Source organism: Convolutriloba macropyga, chromosome 14 (assembly GCF_964194025.1).
Source record: "Convolutriloba macropyga chromosome 14, txConMacr16.3, whole genome shotgun sequence".
In the NCBI taxonomy this organism is placed as follows: domain Eukaryota; kingdom Metazoa; phylum Xenacoelomorpha; order Acoela; family Convolutidae; genus Convolutriloba; species Convolutriloba macropyga.
The window spans coordinates 5,355,388-5,378,611 of record NC_134481.1 but is presented as its reverse complement, the minus strand read 5'-3'; the positions used below and the strand labels follow the sequence as shown (position 1 = coordinate 5,378,611).

At 37.6% G+C, this 23,224-nt stretch overlaps 2 protein-coding genes across 6 annotated transcripts in view; both read right to left on the bottom strand.

The window, feature by feature from the left end:
• Positions 1–23,224, bottom strand: part of LOC142353417 (mitotic checkpoint protein BUB3-like) — a 405,546-nt gene that overhangs the window by 45,478 nt on the left and 336,844 nt on the right. The window lies entirely within an intron of this gene.
• Positions 1–23,224, bottom strand: part of LOC142353674 (katanin p80 WD40 repeat-containing subunit B1-like) — a 40,455-nt gene that overhangs the window by 3,733 nt on the left and 13,498 nt on the right. The window contains exons 7-15 of one of the 5 annotated variants that reach the window (XM_075405978.1): positions 22,550–22,573; positions 16,845–17,059; positions 6,310–6,395; positions 5,988–6,008; positions 5,313–5,668; positions 3,054–3,074; positions 2,449–2,640; positions 1,818–1,894; positions 928–1,116 (exon numbers count right to left, since the gene is read on the bottom strand). In XM_075405978.1, coding sequence (XP_075262093.1) covers positions 928–1,116; positions 1,818–1,894; positions 2,449–2,640; positions 3,054–3,074; positions 5,313–5,668; positions 5,988–6,008; positions 6,310–6,395; positions 16,845–17,059; positions 22,550–22,573 — 1,181 coding nt within the window. The remainder of the gene's footprint in view (positions 1–927; positions 1,117–1,817; positions 1,895–2,448; positions 2,641–3,053; positions 3,075–5,312; positions 5,669–5,987; positions 6,009–6,309; positions 6,396–16,844; positions 17,060–22,549; positions 22,574–23,224) is intronic. The other 4 variants (XM_075405980.1, XM_075405979.1, XM_075405981.1 and 1 more) reach the window with 4 other exon arrangements.

Here is a 23,224-nt window from a genome sequence, read left to right as displayed (position 1 = left end):
CATTAATTTATTTTAATGAAAATAAGTTTTTTTTATTTATCATTAATTTATTTATCAAACAATTATCATTAATTTATTTTAATGAAAATTGTTTTTACTTGCTAACAGTACTCATACCAAAACCTCAAAATACACAATTGAACAAAAAAGCATTGTTAAAGACAGATTAAAACGGGAGGAAAAATCATCAAAAACAAAAATGAAGCAAAAATAGATATTTAAATTTAGTGCATTTTATTTAACTTAACCAAATTAAAACTGATATTAACAAAATCAAAACGTCAAAAAACTCAACAAAAACCAATTTACGCTCAAAGCAATTACACCAAACACTAGAAACAAAATAGAGTTCAAAAACGGCTAAAAACCGTCTTACATCCTGTTTGAAATACACTCCAAAAATTATCGATAAAAAAGACGCTCCAAATATTCCTCTCCGAGTCGTAATAAAAATAGATCACCATAACTCCTCTTCGAGACGTAAAAAAACCAAGGACACCGCAATATAGCTCCACTCAGCTTACAGCTTAGCAGCTCTCAGACATTGCTCTCGAACGAACAGTAAGGGATTGACATCGGTAGCATCTTGCTCAAGCGTACGGACGGTAACATTACTGCGCACGCGAAAGGGGAGAAGCGAGGGAGGGGCAAAAAGTAAAAGTGGTCCGAAATTGCACTCTATACCATGGAATTCTACCTTCTCAGCTGCTTTGCTAAACTATGCACTAAAGGCCTATTAAGATTCAATAGAGATGCACAAGGACTTAATGACCTCCGGCTTCGGCAGTTTATTAAATCCATCAGGAAAAATCTCTCGCGCAGAAAAAATTTCGCAAAAAGAGCCAGAGGCCTTGATTTTCGCTTCAAAGTCCACTTGAGGGCAATTAAAACGTTTTCTATCATAGAGCTGGGTTGAATAACTCGTACCTTTCTTCTTGTGAGATATCAATGCCGTTGACATCGGATTGAACACTCTGTTTAATGAGGTTGCCAAAGAGCCTCACTCCAATCTTGAGAGCTGCCAGGCCATTGGAGACATAGGGAGGGTGTCTGGACTTGCACAATTCAATAACTGCCGGTAACATTGAGCACATCAAGTCCAAAGACCACACTGACCTGAAAAAAATATTACTGCATGCAAAATCAAATCAAATCGACGAGAGGAAATAACTTCCAACCAGTTAAATGCAAAACACATAACCGACTAAACTTCGGAAGAATTGCTCTCGAACGACTAGTGTGAGCTCTACTCAATTGCAGCCTGCTTCAGTTGGGGGGGGGGGGGGGGCTAAATGGGACTAAGAAGTTCAATAGTGGGCTTCAAATAACCACATTAGAGGTTAACATATACGACTATTAAGATTTAAAGTAAAAAATGGCACCAGTTTCGGCGCACTTTTCAATTGATTTTTAGTATTAAATTGCCGTCAATTGAGTTCAGCTGCTTGAAATTGTGATTGAGAGAGAATTTTAGATCACGCGGAACGCAAAAAGTCAAGGGCGTAAAAGTCACTCGAAAAGTCAAAATTGTCAAGCGAAAATTTTGCATAAAAAAGACACACACGATCACAATAATTGCTATGAACTTCGTTGAAGAGCAATTAAAGGCTCATTAATATTGTGTGAAAAATTAATAATTATTGAAAATATGGATCATTGCAGATTATAAAATTGGAATGCCAGAATGCTGTTATTCAAAGTTTTCAAATGATGAGAAACAAAGTTAGAGCTAAGAGTTGCCAATGATATGTTCCATAAATAAGAACTTTATATGATGACCGCCAATAATGTGAGAAAAAAAGATGATGCAAACTTACTGTTTCGAGTTGATAACCCATAGAATGTCATTGGTCACTGATTGGTCACAGAAAGCGACGGCGTCGTCTGAAGCTCTCTGAAACAGTTACACAGTTGATCACGTTTGTTATCAATCTAAACTCAATTGTCTCAGAATTACTCCCGAAAAATCACAAACTGCTGTTTTTCATATTTTTCATTATCTGTACTGCAAGACACATCAGACGGAAGCATACTGCAAACTGAGAAGCTGACAGTAGCTGGATTATCTCATAATCGCTCATACAAAAACGTTTCAGAAATTCAAGAGATAAACTAAAAATTAAGAGTTATCGAATAATAAAGATGTCCCGCACAAATTCAGAGAACTCAGACATCTCGATCAATTTTTCAACATCTGATTCCTTTTAAAATACCAAAATATTAAACCCAAAACCATAATGAGGCATGCTAGTACTAAATTTTGGAGTGCTCGGCCTCACAGAAAAAGGACCCCTTCATTCTAAAGCCTCGGCCCTTAGTCTATGCTCGTAATGCATGAATATTCTATTCTTGATTATTGTAATGCATAGTTCGAGATTAGATAGGAGGGATCCCAAATCTGTGCTGTAGACCACCCCAATTTTACTAATCGTGATTGGTCTGACTAACTTTCCATGATATGAAAGGGTCGGCTGTTGAGGACATGAGAAGTCCTCGGACGGTTTCCAGTTTGCGCATTCTGTCCGCCAGAGTGTCTCTGACTGTTTCGTGTCCTCTACAGTTCCTGGAGAACACGTGTTCCAATACACTCGCCACATCTTGTCTATCGTCCATATCCATTTGTGCATTGTTCACTTTGATCTAAACAGGAGTCGAAATATGAACAATAATTACACTGCCAATAAAAAGCGTACAAAAATGGAAACTTTAACTTCCAAGTAAAAACATGAACCGACTAACGTCGGGCGAATTGCTCTCAAACGACTGGAGCGGTTGGCGTCTTCTGTAGCTAGCTACCGTTTAGGCAGGCTAGCTTATGCTTATTGAGGGGGGAGTGAGGTGGGCGCGGCGGTGGAGGGGGGGGGGGGGGGGGTTTGATGGGGAGAGAGGTGAAAAAGGGTTGGGGTGCCAAACTGCATAAAAAAGACAACACGACTGACAAAATTGCTACAGACTTTGTTTGAGAGCAATTAAAATTTAGCATGAAAGTACATGAATGTAGCATGATAGTACATTTCAAAACTTTTGATAGCAGTACTGGGAATTCGACTTACAAAGGGGAGGACCAATGATAGCTAGAACAGTAAAAGCAGTTAATCAATAGATCTCAAAATTTGAGCAAACATAGCCGACAGATTGCTGCAAAATTGCAGCGAAATCGACCAATGATACCCTTAGGAAAATCAAATTCTTCCTTTATTCTAAAATGCAAATTAATCTGTCATGTGAAAAAAGTTTTATTATAATCTATTTCGGTTGCTGGCTATGCTATTAAATTTCAATTTAAGTCGACATCTTCAAATGAAATCACTATGTGTAGAAGTCATAGTCAGATAAGTCAAGTAGGATTAAAAAAAAATCACAACAAAATTGACTCAAACCGACAGAGTGAAAATGATGAAGCACCAAAAAAATTTAGCAGCTGAACAATGGTCGAAACAAAATCAAGAACAACGAATTAGGAAAACAAGTCCTGAACAACAACTCATAACCAAACCAAAAAAGGACATTGCAATGACTAACTTCAAAAACCAATTTAGAAGAAAAATCCGATAAAAACACTTACTTTTGATCAAAAATCAAACTTCATTTTCTTAAAGTACTTGAAAACTAATACGCCGCCAAAAACTCGTTTTTTGTTCTCCCTTTTCTGCTTCGGCGTGATCAAAATCACCACTCCAATTTTATCTCAAATATCATTTACATATTTGAACAGATCTTAAACCAAGACAGCGCCTCAATATTCAAATGACTTGAGATGCCAGAAAAAACACTTTGGAATGAGAACAAAAGAGCCTCGCTATCGCTTCGTGTTTATTGAAAAAGTGTAAACAAAACAAGCTATTATAAAATTTTACTGCCAGTTATGACAAAAAAATTGAGCGAACAAACAAAGCTCCTACGCAAAATCTATTTTTTTCTTTAAAGACTAGTGAAGACAAACGGACGAATTTCACTGAAATAATCAGACAAAAAATGAAGAACGCGTTGCTGTTAGCAAATTTGTTTGCTAGTGTGGGGAGAACTAAAGCCATATAGAAATAAAAGGACAAAAAAGTTCAATTACTAGCTTTTATCAAAAAACTATAGTAGCTTCAGAAGTAGCTATCAACCAAAAGCTTAGACATTAATGTACCCAGAAATGGTACTTATAAACTACTTGAAAAAATCCAAAAAGAAACGCAGGTGAACGAACAAGAAACCTAACATGCTATCAAAAAATCGGACAGTTGTTCAAATATCGTTTTCTGACGCAACCTAAAAACGTTAGTTAACATAGCCGGCAGATTGCCGGAATAGCTGCGAAAGAATAGACCTGCGTGCCATATAATAGAGATAGAAACAGATACAGATCTAAATTGAAAAAAAATCGACGCCGCTCAAAAAACTAAGTAAAAAACATTCAGAGATAAATTAATAAAGCTTGTTAAAATTCATTCCGCAGAAGCCTCTTATTAGGGACCTTTACTGCACAAATGAGTTCCTTTGACCTTAAACAAATTCAAACTAAACTTAAGTTTTAAAGTGCAAAAGTCATTTTATTGAGTGAGGTAAGTCACGTATGATCAAAATCTAATCACGCAAATAACCTAAAAACTTTTGATAAAGCGAGTAAGAAATGACGTCACGCGCGCAAATGCCGTTAGTGAGAGGAAGAAGTCATTCAGAAAATTTGACTTTTTCAGCTTTGCTGTGTGAACAAATGTAAAACGAAAAAAGAGCGTCAGACGACGAAACAAAAAAAACCAAGAGCACCGCAATATAGCTTCGCTCAGCTTACAGCTTCGCAGCTATAAAAAATACTCGCTTAATAATAGCTCTTGATTGCTTGAGGGTTGCTACTCCAGATTGACTTTTCGTTGAAATCGAAAATCGAAAAACATGTTAAGCGATCTTACAAAGACAGGGCCTTGATACAATTCAAATTCTTTGCATTGTAAGAAAATATGAAGACTGCTATATAGCTTCACCCAGCTTACAGCTTCAATATTAAAAAATTCTACGACATTGATCTCTCACTAAATGCACTTAGAAATTAAGTATGCCTCTTTCTGAATAGGTTTCTGGATTATTTCTGTATAGGTTACCTGACTCTAATCAAGACACTAAGAATATCTGTCGTCGATAACCGCGAAGCGGTTCTAGATGTAAGACAGAATTTTGAAACGACATTAGCAGACTAACGTAACCTTGAAAGTTTCAAAATATGTCACTGTATATATAAAATACTAGCACTCTAGAATCTGGCACTGCAGAGATATGGCATTTTAAAACTTGCACGTGTGTTTCAACGGCTCCCGAATAATTCTCACTTTTTGGTCAAACTCGGCAATCAAGGAGGAGTCAAATTCGTTTTTCTGTTGCGCTTGTTGACCAGAAATTCCTGCGTTGTTCTGTTGTCTCACAGATCCCTTCTTTTCAACCTTTCCTCCACCTGGCGGTCCACCATAATTGACTCCACCTTGTGGTCCGCCATAGCCGTTTTGGTCCGCTGACGATGGCGATCCATGTTTCCTCTCGCCCTCTTTGGGCGACACTGATCTGCAACTTGTGTGAGGTCTGTTTGGTTCTAATTTGGCATTGGAAGGTTTAGAGGCAGGCACGTTGGAAGCTCCGCTGGGGTCAGCGGGGGGTCTGAACATCTGGGAGTCTCGACTGGGTGATCTATCTGGAACATAATACTCCAAGAGTAGCTAAATGATATCGAAAATTGGAACTGGTTTTTCTCATCAAACATTCAAACATTAGGGGATGGATTTCTTTCCGCCTTCAGACAATTAAATTAGCCAAATAAACTGGATGCTTTTGCAGTGATAATGGTTCGTACGCTTGCTAGCACGTAGGAATTTCCCTTAGAATCAATACAAAATGATTGATCATAAAACCATTTATAATTGTTTACACTCTACAGGAAAGAAGAAAGCGGTTCCTAAAAATGTTTTTTGAAGACAGTTTTGACCAACAATTGAATGATTTAATAAACTCACTGCGTCGCTTAGTTCTCGTTGCTGTCAACAAAACAAAGTTAATCACCAGAAAACGGACAACTAGAGATCTTACGTAACAAAATTACGGTTATTCATAAAATACGCACAAATCCTATTTAAAAAGGCGTGTACATTATTGAAGTAGTTTACTAACATAATTTTCAGCTGTTCAATAACATATATACTGAGTGTACATTAATCTATCCTGCTTCTACTGGATATAATTGTTTTCAAAAGTTGATTTAAAAAATTAATTCACATTTTAATGGCGCTGTGATTTAGGACTGGGTTAACCACGTGATTAGGAAGAAGGGTGACCTACCTAGCTTCTGTTTTGGGTTGAATATAGCTTGGTAGTCGTCTTCATTTTCAATCTGCACTTGTGCAACTCTGTCTTCATCATCATTTCTAAATACAGACTGAATTTAAAGACACCCATATAGGTAAACATTCACTAACCAAAAATAATGAGCTTTAGTATTGGCATAAAGTGCCAATGAAGTGTAATGGAGTAATAGCACGCTCCGCAATCAATTTCGCAATTAATAAACGTTCATGGGTACCTATTGGCGTTTCGCCAATGTATGTATTATCTTAATGACATGAAATATTGAATGATCCCAAATTAAAACTCAAATGACTTGTAGAATGCTTAGTTAACAGAGGTCAGTGATATAATACTTTAATCATTTTCTTAACAGTGAAAAAATCCATAGTCACCTAAACCTGATAGGGCAACCCCTTACTTGATTGAAGCAAACAAAACAAAATATAAATTTCTCGAGCAAAACTAATTTTTGCAATTTTTGTTCAATTTTTGACGTCAGGACATGAACCCAATGAACGCACTGAATAGCACGTGCGTTGAGTTAATCTTTTTTAGAACAAAATTGGCAGAAAATATATCTTGAACTTTGACTACATCTTTTGGACCCGAACATAACCCCCCCTTTTTACGATTTATGTTGAGACTAGACAGCAGCAAGAGACTTTGTGATGATGGAGTGTTTCTTTTGGAATCGAGGAATAGAACGGACGAAATAAACTGGTGAGATCAAACCAATTCCTCCCCCTCTCCTTTTTTTTCGGTGTTTGACCGAATCGTTTTTTCTGGCTTCATCAATTTCACAGCAGTTTCTTGGTCTACGAAATTAACGGAAACAAAATGCGTTTTTGGTAAGAAGCTTCTTCATATCTTTAACGTAACAGAAGGAACAACATTGAAAAAAAATAAACACGTTAGGAAACACATAAGCATTAAGAAGAAAAAAGCACATGGTTTTTCATAAACATGACAAGAAAGAAAAAGACGGTTAATAGCAATGAAAATTCCCTGGTTTCGGATACGGATATTGTCGACATGCCTTCAATCTCCGGGAAAAAGAAAGCCGCAGAACCTGGACAGGAAAAACAAAATTCAATCATTTTGACTGAGACCATTACTTCGTCAGATCTGACACAACAAATGCAAAATTTAGCGATTGATGATTTTGATTTGCGTTTTCGAGTTTCTGCACATACAGCCCTCTTCTACCCTAATGAAAAAGACAACTTATATAAAGTAGTTGTACTCGACCATCAATCAAACAAAACACAAATACGATACGTAGACTGGGGCCGAAACTTTGACGAATGGGTATGTTGTAGATCAATTTGGGCATACTCTCAGTTTAGTAGTCAATTGTCAACAAGTAAGAAAATTCCCCGTGATATTGCAGCCCGCATTGACAAGCTAGTCTCTGCCACAAACAGCGAAGAAATGGAAGAAAGTAATACCTCTCAAAACACAGCAAATTTTGATCTAAACGCCCTCCCAGACCTTGAAACGATTTGCAAGAAGAAAATACCTACACTCCGCTTTATTCCTGTCAAGTTCCGGCTAAGATGGTCTGAATTGTTAACACCTATCATTGAGGGCTGTGCTTCTCAACCAAATTCCCCAGAAAAATGGAAGAAACTCTTTGCAATTAGCAAGTGCGTGCTGCGCGCTAGCAACAGAGGGGGAAGAAACACAAACAGCAGCAGGATCGGCTCATGTTAACTAGATTTGAGCGTTGGATGAATGGCGACTATGCTGGGCTATGGTTCGAAGCAGCCTCCATGAAACAAGCCAAGAAAACAAATCATGACTCAATGGAAACGCTTGCAGCACGTGCAAAATCTCTCTGCCTTCAAGGCCAATTTGGACGTGCAGCAAAAATCTTGTCTTGGAATGGAGTGGCCCCTGATAATAACGAAACGCTAAAAGAGTTGATGAACTTGCATCCAGCAGAAGAAGTGCCACCGAGGGTAACTGATGATTACTGTAGTTATGCTTATCAGTTTGACGAAGCGTCTGTGTTTAAACAATTGCAATCTTTCTCAAACTTCACAGCAGCCGTTCCATCCAAATTGTACCCTGAGCACCTCCTACATGCCGTAACGTGCGCAGTCCCCGGTCAGTCCAAAAAATTGATTACAAGCATCACAAAATTAGTAAATTTGGCTAGCAGAGGGCAGCTCCCCAAATTTGTTGCACCAACTTTTTGCTCTGCTTTGCTTACAGCGCTGAAAAAAACAAAAGGAGGTGTACGGCCAATCGCTGTGGGAGAAGCTCTCCGACGTCTCATAGCCAAATATATTGCGCAAGAGGCCAGTTCTGAGGCTGCTGAACTTTTTTCATCCAGACAACTTGGTGTGGCAGTTAAATGCGGTGCTGAAAGCATTGGACACGCAACAAAACAAACCTTTCAAAAGTTATTGAACAACATAAAAGCGGGCCTACTTCAAATCGACTTCAAAAATGCTTTCAATTCCATTACGAGAAGCAGTGTGTTAGATGTAGCGCGAAAATTTATTCCCTCTTTAGCCCCTTTTGCGTCTTTTTGCTATTCTCAGCATAGCAAACTCTTTTATAATGCAACTCATATTCGAAGTGAATCAGGAGTCCAGCAAGGAGACCCGCTGGGTCCCCTACTATTTTCTTTAGGATTTGGCCCATTATCAAAGAACTCGACGATAAGTTACCAAATCTTATGCAGAATTCTTGGTACCTTGATGATGGAATTATAGCAGGTACGGAAGAGGAGCTATGTGAATCATTAGAAATTTTAGCAACTCATGGCAACAAGTGAGGCCTTGAGCTCAGAAGAGACAAGTGCGAGTTGTGGTCCGCCTCGTGTTTTATTGCTGTTGATAGTAGGATAAAGAGAAACAGCCAATCAGGAATCGAAATCTTGGGCGCAGCAATCGGAACACCCACTTTTGCGTCTTGTTTATAAAAACGGGTTAAAAAACTCGAGAAGGTGTTAGACAATCTAGGCTATATAGAGGACCCTCAGTGCGCTCTTGGAATTTTGCGTAGCTGTCTAGATGCACCTAAGTTAGTGTATTCGTTGAGATGCAACACACCGTCCACTGAGAGTAACATAATACTTGAAAAATTTGACCATCTCCAACGAACAACTTTTGAAAACATATTGGGTTCTGTAATCAGCGATAATTCATGGGAGCAAGCATGCCTGCCAATAGGCAAAACAGGAGCTGGAGTTCGACGTTCTCTGAACCAATTCAAAGCAGCTTATGTTGGTTCCTTATGCCAGTCAGCAAACATAGTAGAACAAATTACTGGTGTGAACCCAACGCACGAAGTTAGTTTCACAGACCTAGTGGAGGAGTTTAGCGCTTTGGGGATAACTCATTTGACGCAACAGAAAATTCAAGAACAATTTGACAATACGGCTCTAAGCAACCTTCTTGAAGGTCAAACCTCCACCAGAGAAAAAGCTAGACTGTTATCTCTTTCCCTACCTCAATCAGGAGCTTGGTTGACGGCAGCACCTATCCCTGCTCTTGGCCTACACCTTCAACCTAACGAATTCCGAGCTGCTCTGAAATACCGCTTAGGAGTTCCACTCTATGATTCGGACAGGAGACGTCCATATTGTAAGTCAGCTATTTTGGACATATTTGGAGATCATGCCGTTTCATGTCACGGGCGCGGCGATATTATCTCTCGTCATGACAGAGTACGTGACACAATAATGACAGCATGTTCGTAGGCCAATCTGTCCCCTGTATGTGAGCAAAAACATCTGCTTGAAGGACATGTGGTTTTGCTCTAACCCTAGCAGAAGACAGAAAGATTGGGCATTACTACCAGAAGTGCAGCGATATGGGTATCCACTTCATACCTTTGGCGTTAGAAACTTTTGGCGGACTATCCAAAACAACAAGGAAAACATTGAAAAGAATAGCTCTTATCTGATAACAGAGGTTTCCAGCCCTCAGGCCTATCAGTAGCCTTCAGTCGCCTCGCTCAAGCGGTATCAATAAGTGCCATGCGTGGCTCAGCTACAATGCTGATTGCAAGAGATTCGCGACTATGAGCCAGAATTGATGGGGACTGTCGCATCCAATTGTGCCGCTATGCCCAATCAGAGGGTCAAGAAAATCCGGTTCAAGAATTCACTAACCTCAAGTGATATTGGACTCACTTCATGAGAGGGGAGGCCTTCTGTGTTTAAATGTCACCCAATAAGTGGGGACTTCAGATAATTGTACTAGTTTTTGTCCTCTTACATCAGCAGAGAAACTTCGAAATCACCGAAGGAAACGAGTTTTCTCAAAGACATCTAATTGAAAGTACAGCTGCATTCACAATTTGTTAAATCCTTCAATAACGAGTTTATATTCTTACCTGACCAAAGTGGGGAGAATATAAACGAACATTTCACGCGTGCAAATTTGAAATGGACAGTTGAATTTAGAATTATTGAACTGCTGATCTGTTGAATTAATTACCATAGTTATGATAACCAAGTTAATTACAATTCAAATATATTTCCCTAAAAAAAATTATACAGACGCATTTGCAAACACCGCATTTATAAATAAATAATTGGAAATATAACGGCATTTGATTTCAAAAAAATAAACCGACAAACGTCAAAACATAGCTGGCAGATTGCAAGAAAACAGCCGCAATAGATTCGTAGATCGGCAGTCTAAAAAAACAGTAAAAAAGACAGACCAAAAAAATTCGTCTTTTCATTGAAGGCTGACCTGTTATATTTTGATTAAAAATCTGTATAAAATACTGCTGCCTCTATTACTTGATCTCACGTAACCTTCATTTAGATTGACACACACCCATTTGACCTTATGTCTTTGAATTAAAGTAAATAGAGTCAATTTCAAAGTGAGGAAGTCATTTATGAGAGTGAGGTAAGTCAAGTGTGACCAAAAATTTAATCACGTACATGAAGGAAAAACTCGCTCCACTAAGAGCGAAAAATGACGTCACAAATGCAATTCAGTTGAAACTGCATGAACGAATGAACAAAAAGTGGCTGTGACGTTATATGGTTGTAACAAAAATCATGACGACGAAATAAAAAAACATAGCAGGACATGTCCTGAAATACAATTCAAAGAATTGATTGAAAACTTCAAAAAGTATTCTACCTGACCAGCAGATCAATCGAACAAAGCCAGCCAAAACACAAATAAAATCATCTCAAAAAATTGAGAAACTAACAAACCAACTAAACAAAAATATACTCATTACTAAAACTATTGAAGCTTTCTTCCCTTAGGCAAAAAATAATCCCTATAAAAAAACATGTTTCAAAAACAAAAATATGTTCAAGACCATTTTTTGTTTTTGAAATCGGTCTAGTATTATATCTGCATGACCTGAAAAAAGTCACTGGCCCTTGAATATCGATTAACTCAAAAATGACCGAAAACTATAAAAAATGAAATCAATTCGAAAATTTAATAAAATTTTGCTGAAAATTGGTGATAAAAGTATCTTCAGAATCATTTCTGTGTCTCTAGAGGCTATCCATTAACACAATATCAAGCATTAAAAATTTCATTGGCTCAAGATCGATAGGCAATAATTTTTAGAAAAAATCTCAAATTTCAAATAAATTTGTTCTATTAAAATGCTGAAAACCATTCAGTTGCCCCCTAGCAGCTATCTAATAACATATTATCACAGCCTGGATGAGGTTAGCTGCCTACTGAGGCAAGAAAAACTGAATATAAGACAAGTGTTTTGAAAAAACTTTAAAAAAATGGCAAATTTTATCAAAAAATTTCTAAATTTCGAAAAGCTAAATTGTTGATAACAAATCCATTGGAGCCAACAACCATGCAGTAACTTTTCATCAGACTGTGGATTAGGTTTTCTGGCACTTCAGAATGGACAAATATCAAAAATTGACACAAATTTTAGGAAACCTTGAATAAATTGCAAATTTTGTACAAAAAAATGCCAAAATTCGAGACATTAAAATGTTGAAAACCAATCCATTATTAGTACAAATCATGCAGTGCTCTATTTTCAAACCAAAACGGACATTTCCTGGCCCCTGAAGCTGGAAAAACTCAACAAATGACAAAAGTTTTCAAAAAACTTGAAATAAATTGCAAAAATTAGTATCATTTTGCATGTTTGTATTAGTAGTACCAAAACATATAGCTCATAAAATGTTCATAACAATTTATTTTGTCTCGCAAAAGGCCATCATCATTTTTCAAAAACTTCAACGTTAGACTAAAACTAAAAAATTTAAAAAAAATCACAAAAAACATGAAAAATTGCAACATTTTGAGCCCAAAAACTCCTAAGAATGACCTTTTAACCTTTAATTAAGGCCATCCTAGCAGCTGCACCACTCTAAGCACTTGAAGGACCACTGAAGCTCACTTTGGGCCTCTAACGAAACTTAATGCCTGCTGGGCTTTACCTGTTTATCCCGTTTTGAAAAATCAAAGTCATTGAAAAATGTGTGAACACATCTTAAAAAAAAACAGCGCCCCAATACAATTCAAATTCTTTGTGTAACAGCTATCGCTGTGCGGCTATTAATAAATTGCTCTCAATTTGCCGGGGGTGGCGTGTATTCAACGGAGGCTGCAGCCTATATAATTTTTGCGCGAGCAAAAATCCACCGACCAAGCAGGAGTTCAACACAAGGACCTCCAGTGCAATAGACCGAGGTATTTAGCACGCGGCTATCAGGACCTTGCATTTTAGTTAATGAAAACCAAGAAGTTAAGAACTCGAGCAGTGGAATCAAAACTTCGTTCAAAATGAAAAACCAAAATTTTATGACTTTTGAAAAGAGACCAGACCAAATTTTCAACACTAAATTGTTATCCCAAATTGAATTCTTTTCTGGCGACATTTTCTCTCTCCGCGTTAAAAAATTGCTCAAAAAATAAGCCAAAAGTATTTTAAAACAAATGAGAGAAAGCAAAAACTAAACAATACAAAATGAACTGCTCTACAGAAACAAGCATATAATTTTCTTTCCTAAATAATGTTCACCAAGAATTTACATTGGAAATATACTGGTTACTCCTTTGCTAAGCAAACGTTTGAAGTTAAAGTTGAACTCAAGTGACAACCATATAATCTACGGAAAAAAAATAAAAATTTACTTTCATCAGAAAAGTTAAATGCATTCTAGATATCCACAGAAACACGCATGTAACTTTTCCCTACATAATGTTCACCAATATATTACATTGGAAGAATACCGGTTGTTCCTTTTCTAAGGAAATGCTTGAAGTTAAAATTTGAACTTGAACGACAATGATATAATCTAGGACGAAATAGTAAATTTTTTATTAGAAAAACTTAATTAAGAAATACACATTATTTCTAGATATTAGAACACTGTCAAAAAGAAGAAGTGATAAAATTCTAAATTATAATTACCCAAGATTTAACACCACTAACGAAAACAATACAACATACATCAAACACAAATTCAATCAACCTCCATAACAGTAATTACTTGCACGCACTGGGGACATTGACAGGCATTGAAAAAGAGGTTGTAGGTTATAACACTTCCAAAAAAATTATGTGACGGGACAAGTCGCCCATATAAGGCCCGTTGAAATCTTGATTGATCATTATGAATACCAACTGTAGCTGGAAATAGAATCAGAAACAGGAATAAGCAAACACCAGATTGCCAGAAAATAGCCGCCGTTGGCCCGCTTGACGCAAATTGGTATTGAAACAGAAAAAGGAAAAATGAGAGAGAAAATTGACTAAATTTTCATAAAGTGAAGTGTTCTTATTTGAAGCGTAAATTCTACATATTCGGTTAGACTCCAAAATTACACTTAATTCAGCTTCTAAACTGAAGGCTATTAAGCATACTACTAACGCCAGTTAGCAATCGGTTTAATGAACTTTGATAACCTAATTCACTATGACTTAAACACGGGGATTTATCGTTGTATCCCGTTCATTTGACTTGGCATTTCCGTATTCACTATATTAGGTAATTCAATACGTGAAAGAATACAAAATCCATTCAGTTGAAACAGTGAGTGAAATAAGCCAGAAGTCAAGCGTGAAACCCGTGACTTATGTAAAACGGAAAACGTGACCAAAAGTTAAAGCGAGTTAAGTAGAGCGCCTAAATAATAGCCGATGAGAGGCTGACGGCGGCTATTAATCGCTTACAAAAAAGAAAATAAGCGTAAAAAAGTCACTTCAGAAGTGAATTGGAAAAAATGTTCTAACAGACAACTTATGTAAAACGAAAAACGTGATCAAAAGTTAAAGTGAACTAAAAAAACATAGCAGGACAAGTCCTGACAGAAAACTCAAAGAAATTTTATTGACTAACAAAACAACTAGACAGAGAATGTAGTATTACTTGATTGGGGAAAACCGTTTAGAAAAAAATTCCAGCAACAAAATTGAACAGTAAAAATAAAAGCGGAAATGCCGCATGCGAACAAAAAACCACTAGCGAGAAAAAAAAACTTGTTCATACACCGTTTTCTTACTCAACTATAAAATTAGAGCGAAAATATGTCACACACGCTGCAAAACCACTCGCTCTTTCGCTCAACTTCAAGTTTCGGCGTGACCAAAATCCCTAATTCAAATTGACTTCAAAAATAAAGAAAATGTGTGAACAGATCTTAAGAAAAGACAACGCCCTCAATACAATTCAAATTCTTTGAATTAAGAGAAAAGGAGAGCGCCAAAATAATAGCCATCGAAAGGCTGACGGCGGCTATTAAAAATGAGAATCAAGGAAGAAACCCGCGGGGCTGGAGCCAACACAGATGATGGGTTAAAACTTCGAAAATCGTCTTTAAATCACAATGATATACTTCCTAAACTGTTTTAGTGAAATGCATTCTTACAGACCACTGAACTAAACAGACAGTTGATGCCCTCGGGCTTTACAGTTTCAGTTTTTAAGTTCAAAAAGTCATTAAGCTTTTGTGTACGAAAAGTCAAATGGTCAGACGAAAAATCAGATAAGCATACGCGGCAGACTGCCGGAAAATAGCCGTCGTTGATTCGCATAACCAAAATTGGGATTGAAGTAAGAGAAAAAACAAAAGAAGAAAATGATTTTTGTACACAAGCAACTTTAGAGTGACAACTATTTTGACGTCATTTCGGAGCTGATCATATTCCTGGTTCGTAGTGAGACGACACAGGGACTAGTATCAATAACAATAAGCATTAGAGATGGTATGGTGACTAAGAACCAATTTCGAGAAACGGGCAGTAGTAGCCGGCTGAGAAGCTGAGGCGGCTATTAATAAGACCAACATGACCCAGATCATTGCTACAAACTTTGTCTGAGAGCAATTAAATTAACATAGCCGGCAGACTGCCGGAATAGTTGCGAAAGAATAGACCTGCGTGCCGTATAATAAAGATAGAAACATATAGATCTAAATTGAAAAAAAAATCGACGCCGCTCAAAAAGCTAGTTAAAAAACATTCAGCGATAACTTAACAAAGCTTGTTAAAATTTATTCTGCAGCAGCCTTTTATTAAGGACCTTTACTGCACATTTGAGTTCCTTTCACCTTAAACTAATCCAAAATTAAACCTAAGTTTTAAAGTGCAAAAGTCATTTTATTGAGTGAGGTAAGTCACGTATGATCAAATTCTTATCACGCGCGCAAACGCCGTTAGTGAGAGGAAGAAGTCAATCAGAAAATTTGACTTTTTCAGCTTTGCTGTCAGAACAAATGTAAAACGAAAAAGAGCGTCAGACGACAAAACAAAAAACCAAGAGCACCGCAATATAGCTCCGCTCAGCTTACAGCTTCGCAGCTATAAACGTAATCGACTAGCGTCGGGCGAATTGTTCTCAAACGACCGGCGACAGTTGGCTTCGTCAGTAGATAGCTACGAATTAGTGAGGCTAGCTTTAGATTAAATGAAGAGGCATGAGATGAGCTCAGCGGGGGGGGGGGGCTGAGGTGGCGCCAACGGAGGTAGCGGGTCCATGGCTGCACGTGGCTCTTCTTACAGCCTGAACGATGTGGAGTGGGGATTGGGGGGAGTGAGCGGGCTGATGCGGAGGGGGGGTTGTTAAGGGGGGGGGGGGTCAACTTCTACGAATCGCCTTTCATACCATAAGTATAAGTCTCCAAAACAGTTTCTTAGAATCGCCTACTTGGAGACTAGTGAGCTGAAAGGCTCTAGGAGCACCTAATGCCCGCTGGGCGCAACCTGTTTATCACGTTTTTGAGGACGAAAAGTCAAATGGGCCAGACGAAAAATCGGTCAAGTGAAAACTCGCGTAAAAAAAGACCGACAGGACTAATATAATTGGTACAAATTTCGTTTGAGAGCAACTAACGAAGTTTTGGGCGAAATTTTACACCTAAACTCTTCCCAATATATGCTGAAAATGAATATTTCTAGTTTCTTTAAGATCGCAGAAGATATTGATCAGCCAGCGTTGAATCAATAAAGAAGCCGGGCTCGAGTTCGCATTCCAATTTCATGGAGGGTTGGAACAATTACCCACCCATTATTGAACAAAAACTAAATATTACGTTACCAACTCTATAGATACTAACTCAACAGAATTCACGCTATTCTCGGGCTTCTTCTCTTTTGCGAAATTCTTCCGAGAACCAGCCGAGGAGTAGTTCTGTGGACTGAGGGGTGACTCTACTGGCTGTTGCCCTGCCGGAGTAGAGGGTTCCGCGCTCCCATTGGGCACTTGACTACCGAGTCGCTCGAAATCGACAACATGCGTAGATACATTAGTCTTGGAGAAGTTGGCCACGATCTAAAATAATACTGGCATCACAATAAATTCACAGAAAACGATTTCATTTTCTGCTTGTCTCTAATTGTGATTAAGTTTATTTTTATTTGACTCTGGGAAGAAACTGACGAGTGTTCTTGCATTCACATTGGTTTGCATTTATTTCAAACTGTTCAATACGCAGCCACGAATTACTTGTTACATTTTTCCAAAACCTAAACTTGACATACTTTACTTTTCATTAAACATAGCCGGCGGAGTGCCGATCAATAGACGCGAAACAGCCAATTGAGATCCCCCAGTTAAAAGAACAAGAGAAAAAAGGCGCGATACAAAAGTCATGTAGGCCCACAAAAATTATCCCACGACTGACCAAAAACATACAGGGATCCGTAAAAACCGTCACAAACACAAATTGAGCTACTAAGTAGTAGAGGTCTACGTAGTAGTAAAGCGACGTAGACATTCACTTAGGCACCAGCTAGCGTACCACTAATCAAACTAAACGATTTAAATCATTAGAATAATCAATTCGAAAAAAAAACAACGATGGAAACATAACGTCAGACAAGTAAATCCGATGCCATTTTCCTAAACAATTACAATCTGCAACTCGGTAACAAAAAATTGCAACTGAGTCTGCAATACAATTTACCAAACGAGACAAAACAATAAAACTTTATAAGTAAAACATAACCGACTAAACGTCGGAAGAATTGCTCTCGAACGACTAGTGTGAGCTCTACCAGCCTGCTTCAGTCGGGGGGGGGGGGGGGGGGGGAGCCTATAAGGCACTAAGAAGTTCAATAGTGGGCTTCAAATAACCACATTAGAGGTTAACATATACGACTATTAAGATTTGTAGTAAAAATGACACCAGTTTCAGCACACTTTTCATTTGACTTTTAGTATTAAATTGCCGCCAATTGAGTTCAGCTGCTTGAAATTGTGATTGAGAGAGAACTTTAGACCACGCGAAACGCAAAAAGTCAAGGGCGTAAAAGTCACTCGAAAAGTTAAAATTGTCAAGCGAAAATTTTGCATAAAAAAGAGACACGTTTACAATAATTGCTATGAACTTCGTTCAAGAGCAATTAAAAACGTGATCAAAAGGTATAGCGAGTTTTTAAAAAAGGACAGCTTCTAAATAGCCACTAAGGATGACAGCGGCTATTAATAAACATAGCCCGCAGATTTCCGGTAGAGCTGCGAAAGAATAGACTTGCGTGCCGTATAATAGAGATAGAAACAGACAGATACAGCTATAAGTTGAACAATTATCGACGCCGCTCTAAAAGCTATGTAAAAAAATAAAGCAATAAATTAATTCAGCTTGTTAAAATCCATTGCGCAGAAGCCTTTTTATCAGGGACCTTTATTAAACATATGAGTTCTATTGACCTTAAAATAAACTTGCAAAGGTCATAAAAAAGACACACACGTTTACAATAATTCCTATGAACTTCGTTCAAGAGCAATTAAACATTCCTTTAAATAAAACTGCTCTATGTAACATTAAGAGTTCTTCATAGTAACAGCACCCACAGAAAAGTTCTAAATACAAGATTGAATAAAAACGCAACCATAACCAACTAACGTCGGGCGAATTGCTCTCAAACAACCGGCGAGCGGTTAGCTTCGTCAGTAGATAACAACGGTCTAGTGCGTCTAGCATCAGATTAATTGAAGGGGCGTTAGGTGAGCACAGCCAGGGGGTGCACCGGGGGAGGCAACAGTGGGGCAATGGGGGGGGGCAACTGTGGGAGGTGGGAGGGTGATCTTCAGCCTGCACGGGGCTCCTACGGCTTGAAAAATATGCCGGATGGCAATGAGGGGGGCTGATGTTGGGGGCGGGGGATCAATTTCTATGAACCGCCCTTCACACCATAAGTTTATGTCTACAAAATAGTGACTGTGAATCGCATACTTGGAGACTAGTGAGCTGAAAGGCTCCAAGAGAATATAATGAAACTTAATTATCCCGTTTCTGCCAAATAAAAAGTCAAATGGGTCAGACGAAAAAATGGTCGAGTGAAAAATCATCTAAAAAGAGCAACATGACCAATATGATTGCTACAAACTTCGTTTGAGAGCAATTAACAATCAGTTCCTAAAAAAAGCTATTTAAGTCATTTATGATTTAACAAATGTTCATACATTTTAACTATAAATCATCTTGAATGAGGGTAATAGATGATTCCATCACGCCACATAATAGCAGCTGAAGTGCGGCATCAACAAAAGAGAGAGAGAGAGAGAGAGAGAGATAAAACGTGAACGAAAAAGAGTAAAGGAAAGAAACCCAATTGATAGAGAGAGAGCGCTAGATAATATTTCCTTGATGCGATTCGATGCTGCAACTTCTAGCATTGTTAGTAACTAAATCAATTAGAAAAAAGCTGGAAAATTCAAAATCTCAGAGAAAAATGTCCAGATTTCGGATTAAAAAAATTTTCAAAACCAGTTTTTGTCCCCAAAGATTTGTCATTTAACCCATCTGCAAGACATAAAATCTTTCGTTGGCCAGTAATGATCACTAAGTCCAGAAAAGGACCAAAATTTTCACAAACATTCAAAACAATTGCAAATTTGAACAAAATCTTGATAAAGTTCGTGGTATTATATCTCTCCCGGAGTGGGGGCAATTGTAAAACTCTAAGAACCGCATTCCACACTATAAGTATACCATGAGCTGAAAGGCCCCGGACCTTTAAGTGGGCAGTCTGACATCTTAACCACTCAGCTACAGTGGCTTTGATTTCCTTTTGCCCACAATCATTTTAACCAACAAACTTAAAATCAGAAAGACAGCAGCTTCAGATCAGAACTTCAGCACTTGAATCAAATGAAGAACTAAAGTCGAGCAAAATCGTCAAGCGAAACTTTTACAAAAAAAACATACATGCTGGTATCTAAAACCGGGCTTTATAGGCTTATCCCGTTTCTATTTTTGATTTCGAGCATTTCACGCAAAACGTTGCCGAAGCGGCAAAATGAGTCACAGCCAAATCAAAACAAATTTTCATTCGACGAAGTAATAAAACATAGCGGACAAGTCCTGCCCTACAATTCAAACTAGACCTAGTGCGGACTGTGACTGAATTGTGAAAACCATACATTTAGAAAAAAATCAATCAAAAACAGTAAAAATCGAAGCAAAAATGCCCAATGTTAACAAAAAACCACTAGCGAGAAAGCGAATTTTTGTTCATACACCGGTTTCTCACTCTACTTAGATTTTAGATTGAAAAAAATTTACGCCGCAAAACCACTCGCTTTTTTGCTTTACTTCCTGTTCCAGCGTGATAAAAATTATCACCTGAATTTGACTTCAAAAATAAAAAAAACGTGTCAACAGATCTAAAAGACAGCGCCCCATTACAACACAAATTCTTTGAATTTTAAAAAATTAGGAGGCAATATGCGGCTGAGAAGATGAGGGCTGCTGTTAAAAAAACACTCGCTTACAATAATTGCAACTTCGTTTGAGAGCAATTTATTACTCAGAATTATTTATGAATAAAAACACTCTGAAATCCTCTCTACTTTCAACTTTAGCTCAGATGATTGACCTAAACACTCGTTTTCATGTGCGGCACTGACTCATACTTCCTTTCCGGAAACTCTGGCGAGAGAAATTTTTCCGACCAAATAAACGACAACCGTAAGAGTGAAATATATCCGTAATCTGATGAAATTTTAATTTCATTGTAAAACGTCTTCACTCGGTGCGAATCGGCTTTCTAGCAAAACGCTTTCATTTATTCTCAATTGCCTTAATCGTTAACGACTGCAATTCGGACTCCAATTCCATAACATAACCGACTAACGTCGGGCGAATTGCTAAAGCTGGAGTCATTTAAATATTGATAACAATTCCATGAATCTAGAAACTATTCGACAGCTTTTCATGATGCCTGGGAGGAGGTCCCTAGGACCCTGGTGACGGAGAAAAATGATAAAAAATGTCAAAGACTCAAAAAACTTAAAAAATTGCAAATAATTTTAAAAATTGCTGATCTTAAAATCTTGAAAAACCATCCATTACATCTAGAAGCTATGCAGTAACCTAAGCTCAAACTCTAGAGGAGGTTATGTGGCTGTTGAGGTTGGCGAAACCAAGAAAATGACAAAAAAAATCAAAAATTAGAAGTTGCAAAAAAACTGCTATAATTTATGATAAAAGTTGTAACTAATCCATGGCCAAAACATTTTTCAGTAACTCATTATCAAACACTAACGGAGATTTTCTGCTCGGCTGAAAAATCTGAAAAAATGACAAATAAACTGACAATAGCGATAATAAACTGACAATAAATGTTAAAAAAAATTAAAAATTGCAAGTTTTATAAAAAAAAATGGAAAATTTGTCATATGAAAAAATTGAAACCTACTCCATGGCAAGTAAAATTGCTTCAGGAACTTATTATCAAACCCTTAAGGACGTTTTCTGGCCCCTGCGTCCGGAAAGAAGTGGATAATAAAAAATAAATGGAAAAAAAATTGGAAAAATTTGCACGTTTTGTCAAAAAAAGGCTATAATTCGTGATGTTAAAATGTTGAAACCATTCCACTGCCACTAGAAACTATGCAGTAACCTAATATAAAACCCTGGAGGAGGTTTCTTGACACCTAGGGCTGAAAAAACACAAAAAATTACAAAAATTTTCAAAAAAAAACTCAGAAAAAATTTGTGAAAATTAGTATAAAATTGCGTGTTTTTTAGCGTGTGTTTAGCGATCGGTTGTTCGTTAGTAGCCATGGGAGGCTGGGGGGGGGGGGGGTACACTGGGGGTCTGATGGTGAGGGGGCGTGCAACAGTGGGGTGGGGGGCAACAGAGGGGGTGTCGTCAACCTCTAAGAACCGCCCTTCACAACATAAGTATAAGTCTCCAAAACAGTTTGAGCTGAAACAGAGCTAAAAGGCTCTAAGAGCACTTAATGCCCGCTGGGCGCTACCTGTTTATCCCGTTTTTGATGACGAAAAGTCAAAAGCGTCAGACGAAAAATCGGTCAAGCGAAAAATCGCATAAAAAAAGACCGACAGGACTAATATAAGTGCTACAAACTTCGTTTGAGGGCAATTAAACATAATAGAGGATAAATCCTATATTCCTTTTTTGTTACAATGGTTTAACTTTCAAGTGTATTAATACTTAACATTCAAGTGTGTAAAATGAATTTCGCTTATCCATTCAAACAAATTTTCCCAAGGTCCATTTCAGACCTGGAGGCGGTCTGCAATGTTGATATTCAATTTGTTGTTCACTTGCATTCTACAGAATACCTGCTTATTACAGAACTGATACCAGCAAGAAGAGTAACATGACATGAAAATATGAAAGCAATATGAGGCCCACAACCATCAAAAGTCCAAAAATCCGACAATGACCTGATACAATTAGTGGAATGTTAGACAGCTGTTGAAACATGAGGCGGTCAGAGGACAGATCCGGAACCATTTCAGTCACTGGCATTTTTGGATGTTTGCCATCGCCTTGTTCGACTTACCAAGAAACTCCTTAGATGTTCTCCCTGTGTGATAGAAGTTTGATAATAGATGAAGTAGTTTAATTTTAAAAGGGGAGTAAATAATTTGAAGAAATTTATTAATGATTTTCTATTAAATAAGATATAAATAGCCACTACCGTTTTTTAGCGGATATGAAGAAGATATAATGTCGCATTCTCGCTGTGCGGAAAACAAATTCCATCACATTTTTCACGCCAACAGCATACACTTTCAAAAATGGCATTCAGTAATTTTAAAAATGATGTTTTAAAAACCAAAAACGCAACAGAATGAGATTTCGTGAAAGCTTAGAATAGATTTAGGATAAGGAAGAAATCCATATTACAAATTTCTAGGCGTCGAGGTGACAACATATACAATGAATTCAATCGACTGTTAAATTTTATTTAAATCTATTTTCATTTTTTTGAAATCTATTTCTAGTCGATCCTTGCATTACTCGCACGAGCTGTAAAAATACCTGGAAACTTTATCAAGGTGATTAAGGAAATCGACCTAACTATAAATCACAATTGGAAATTGTTATTTCCATATCATCACGCAACAAAAAAGCTCTTTACTATTACAGTCCCCGGGTTTCCAGGAAGGAAAACCTAGAGCAATTTCATGACCGTTCCCCCAAACTCTCCCCCCATTATATAAATCATCTATAA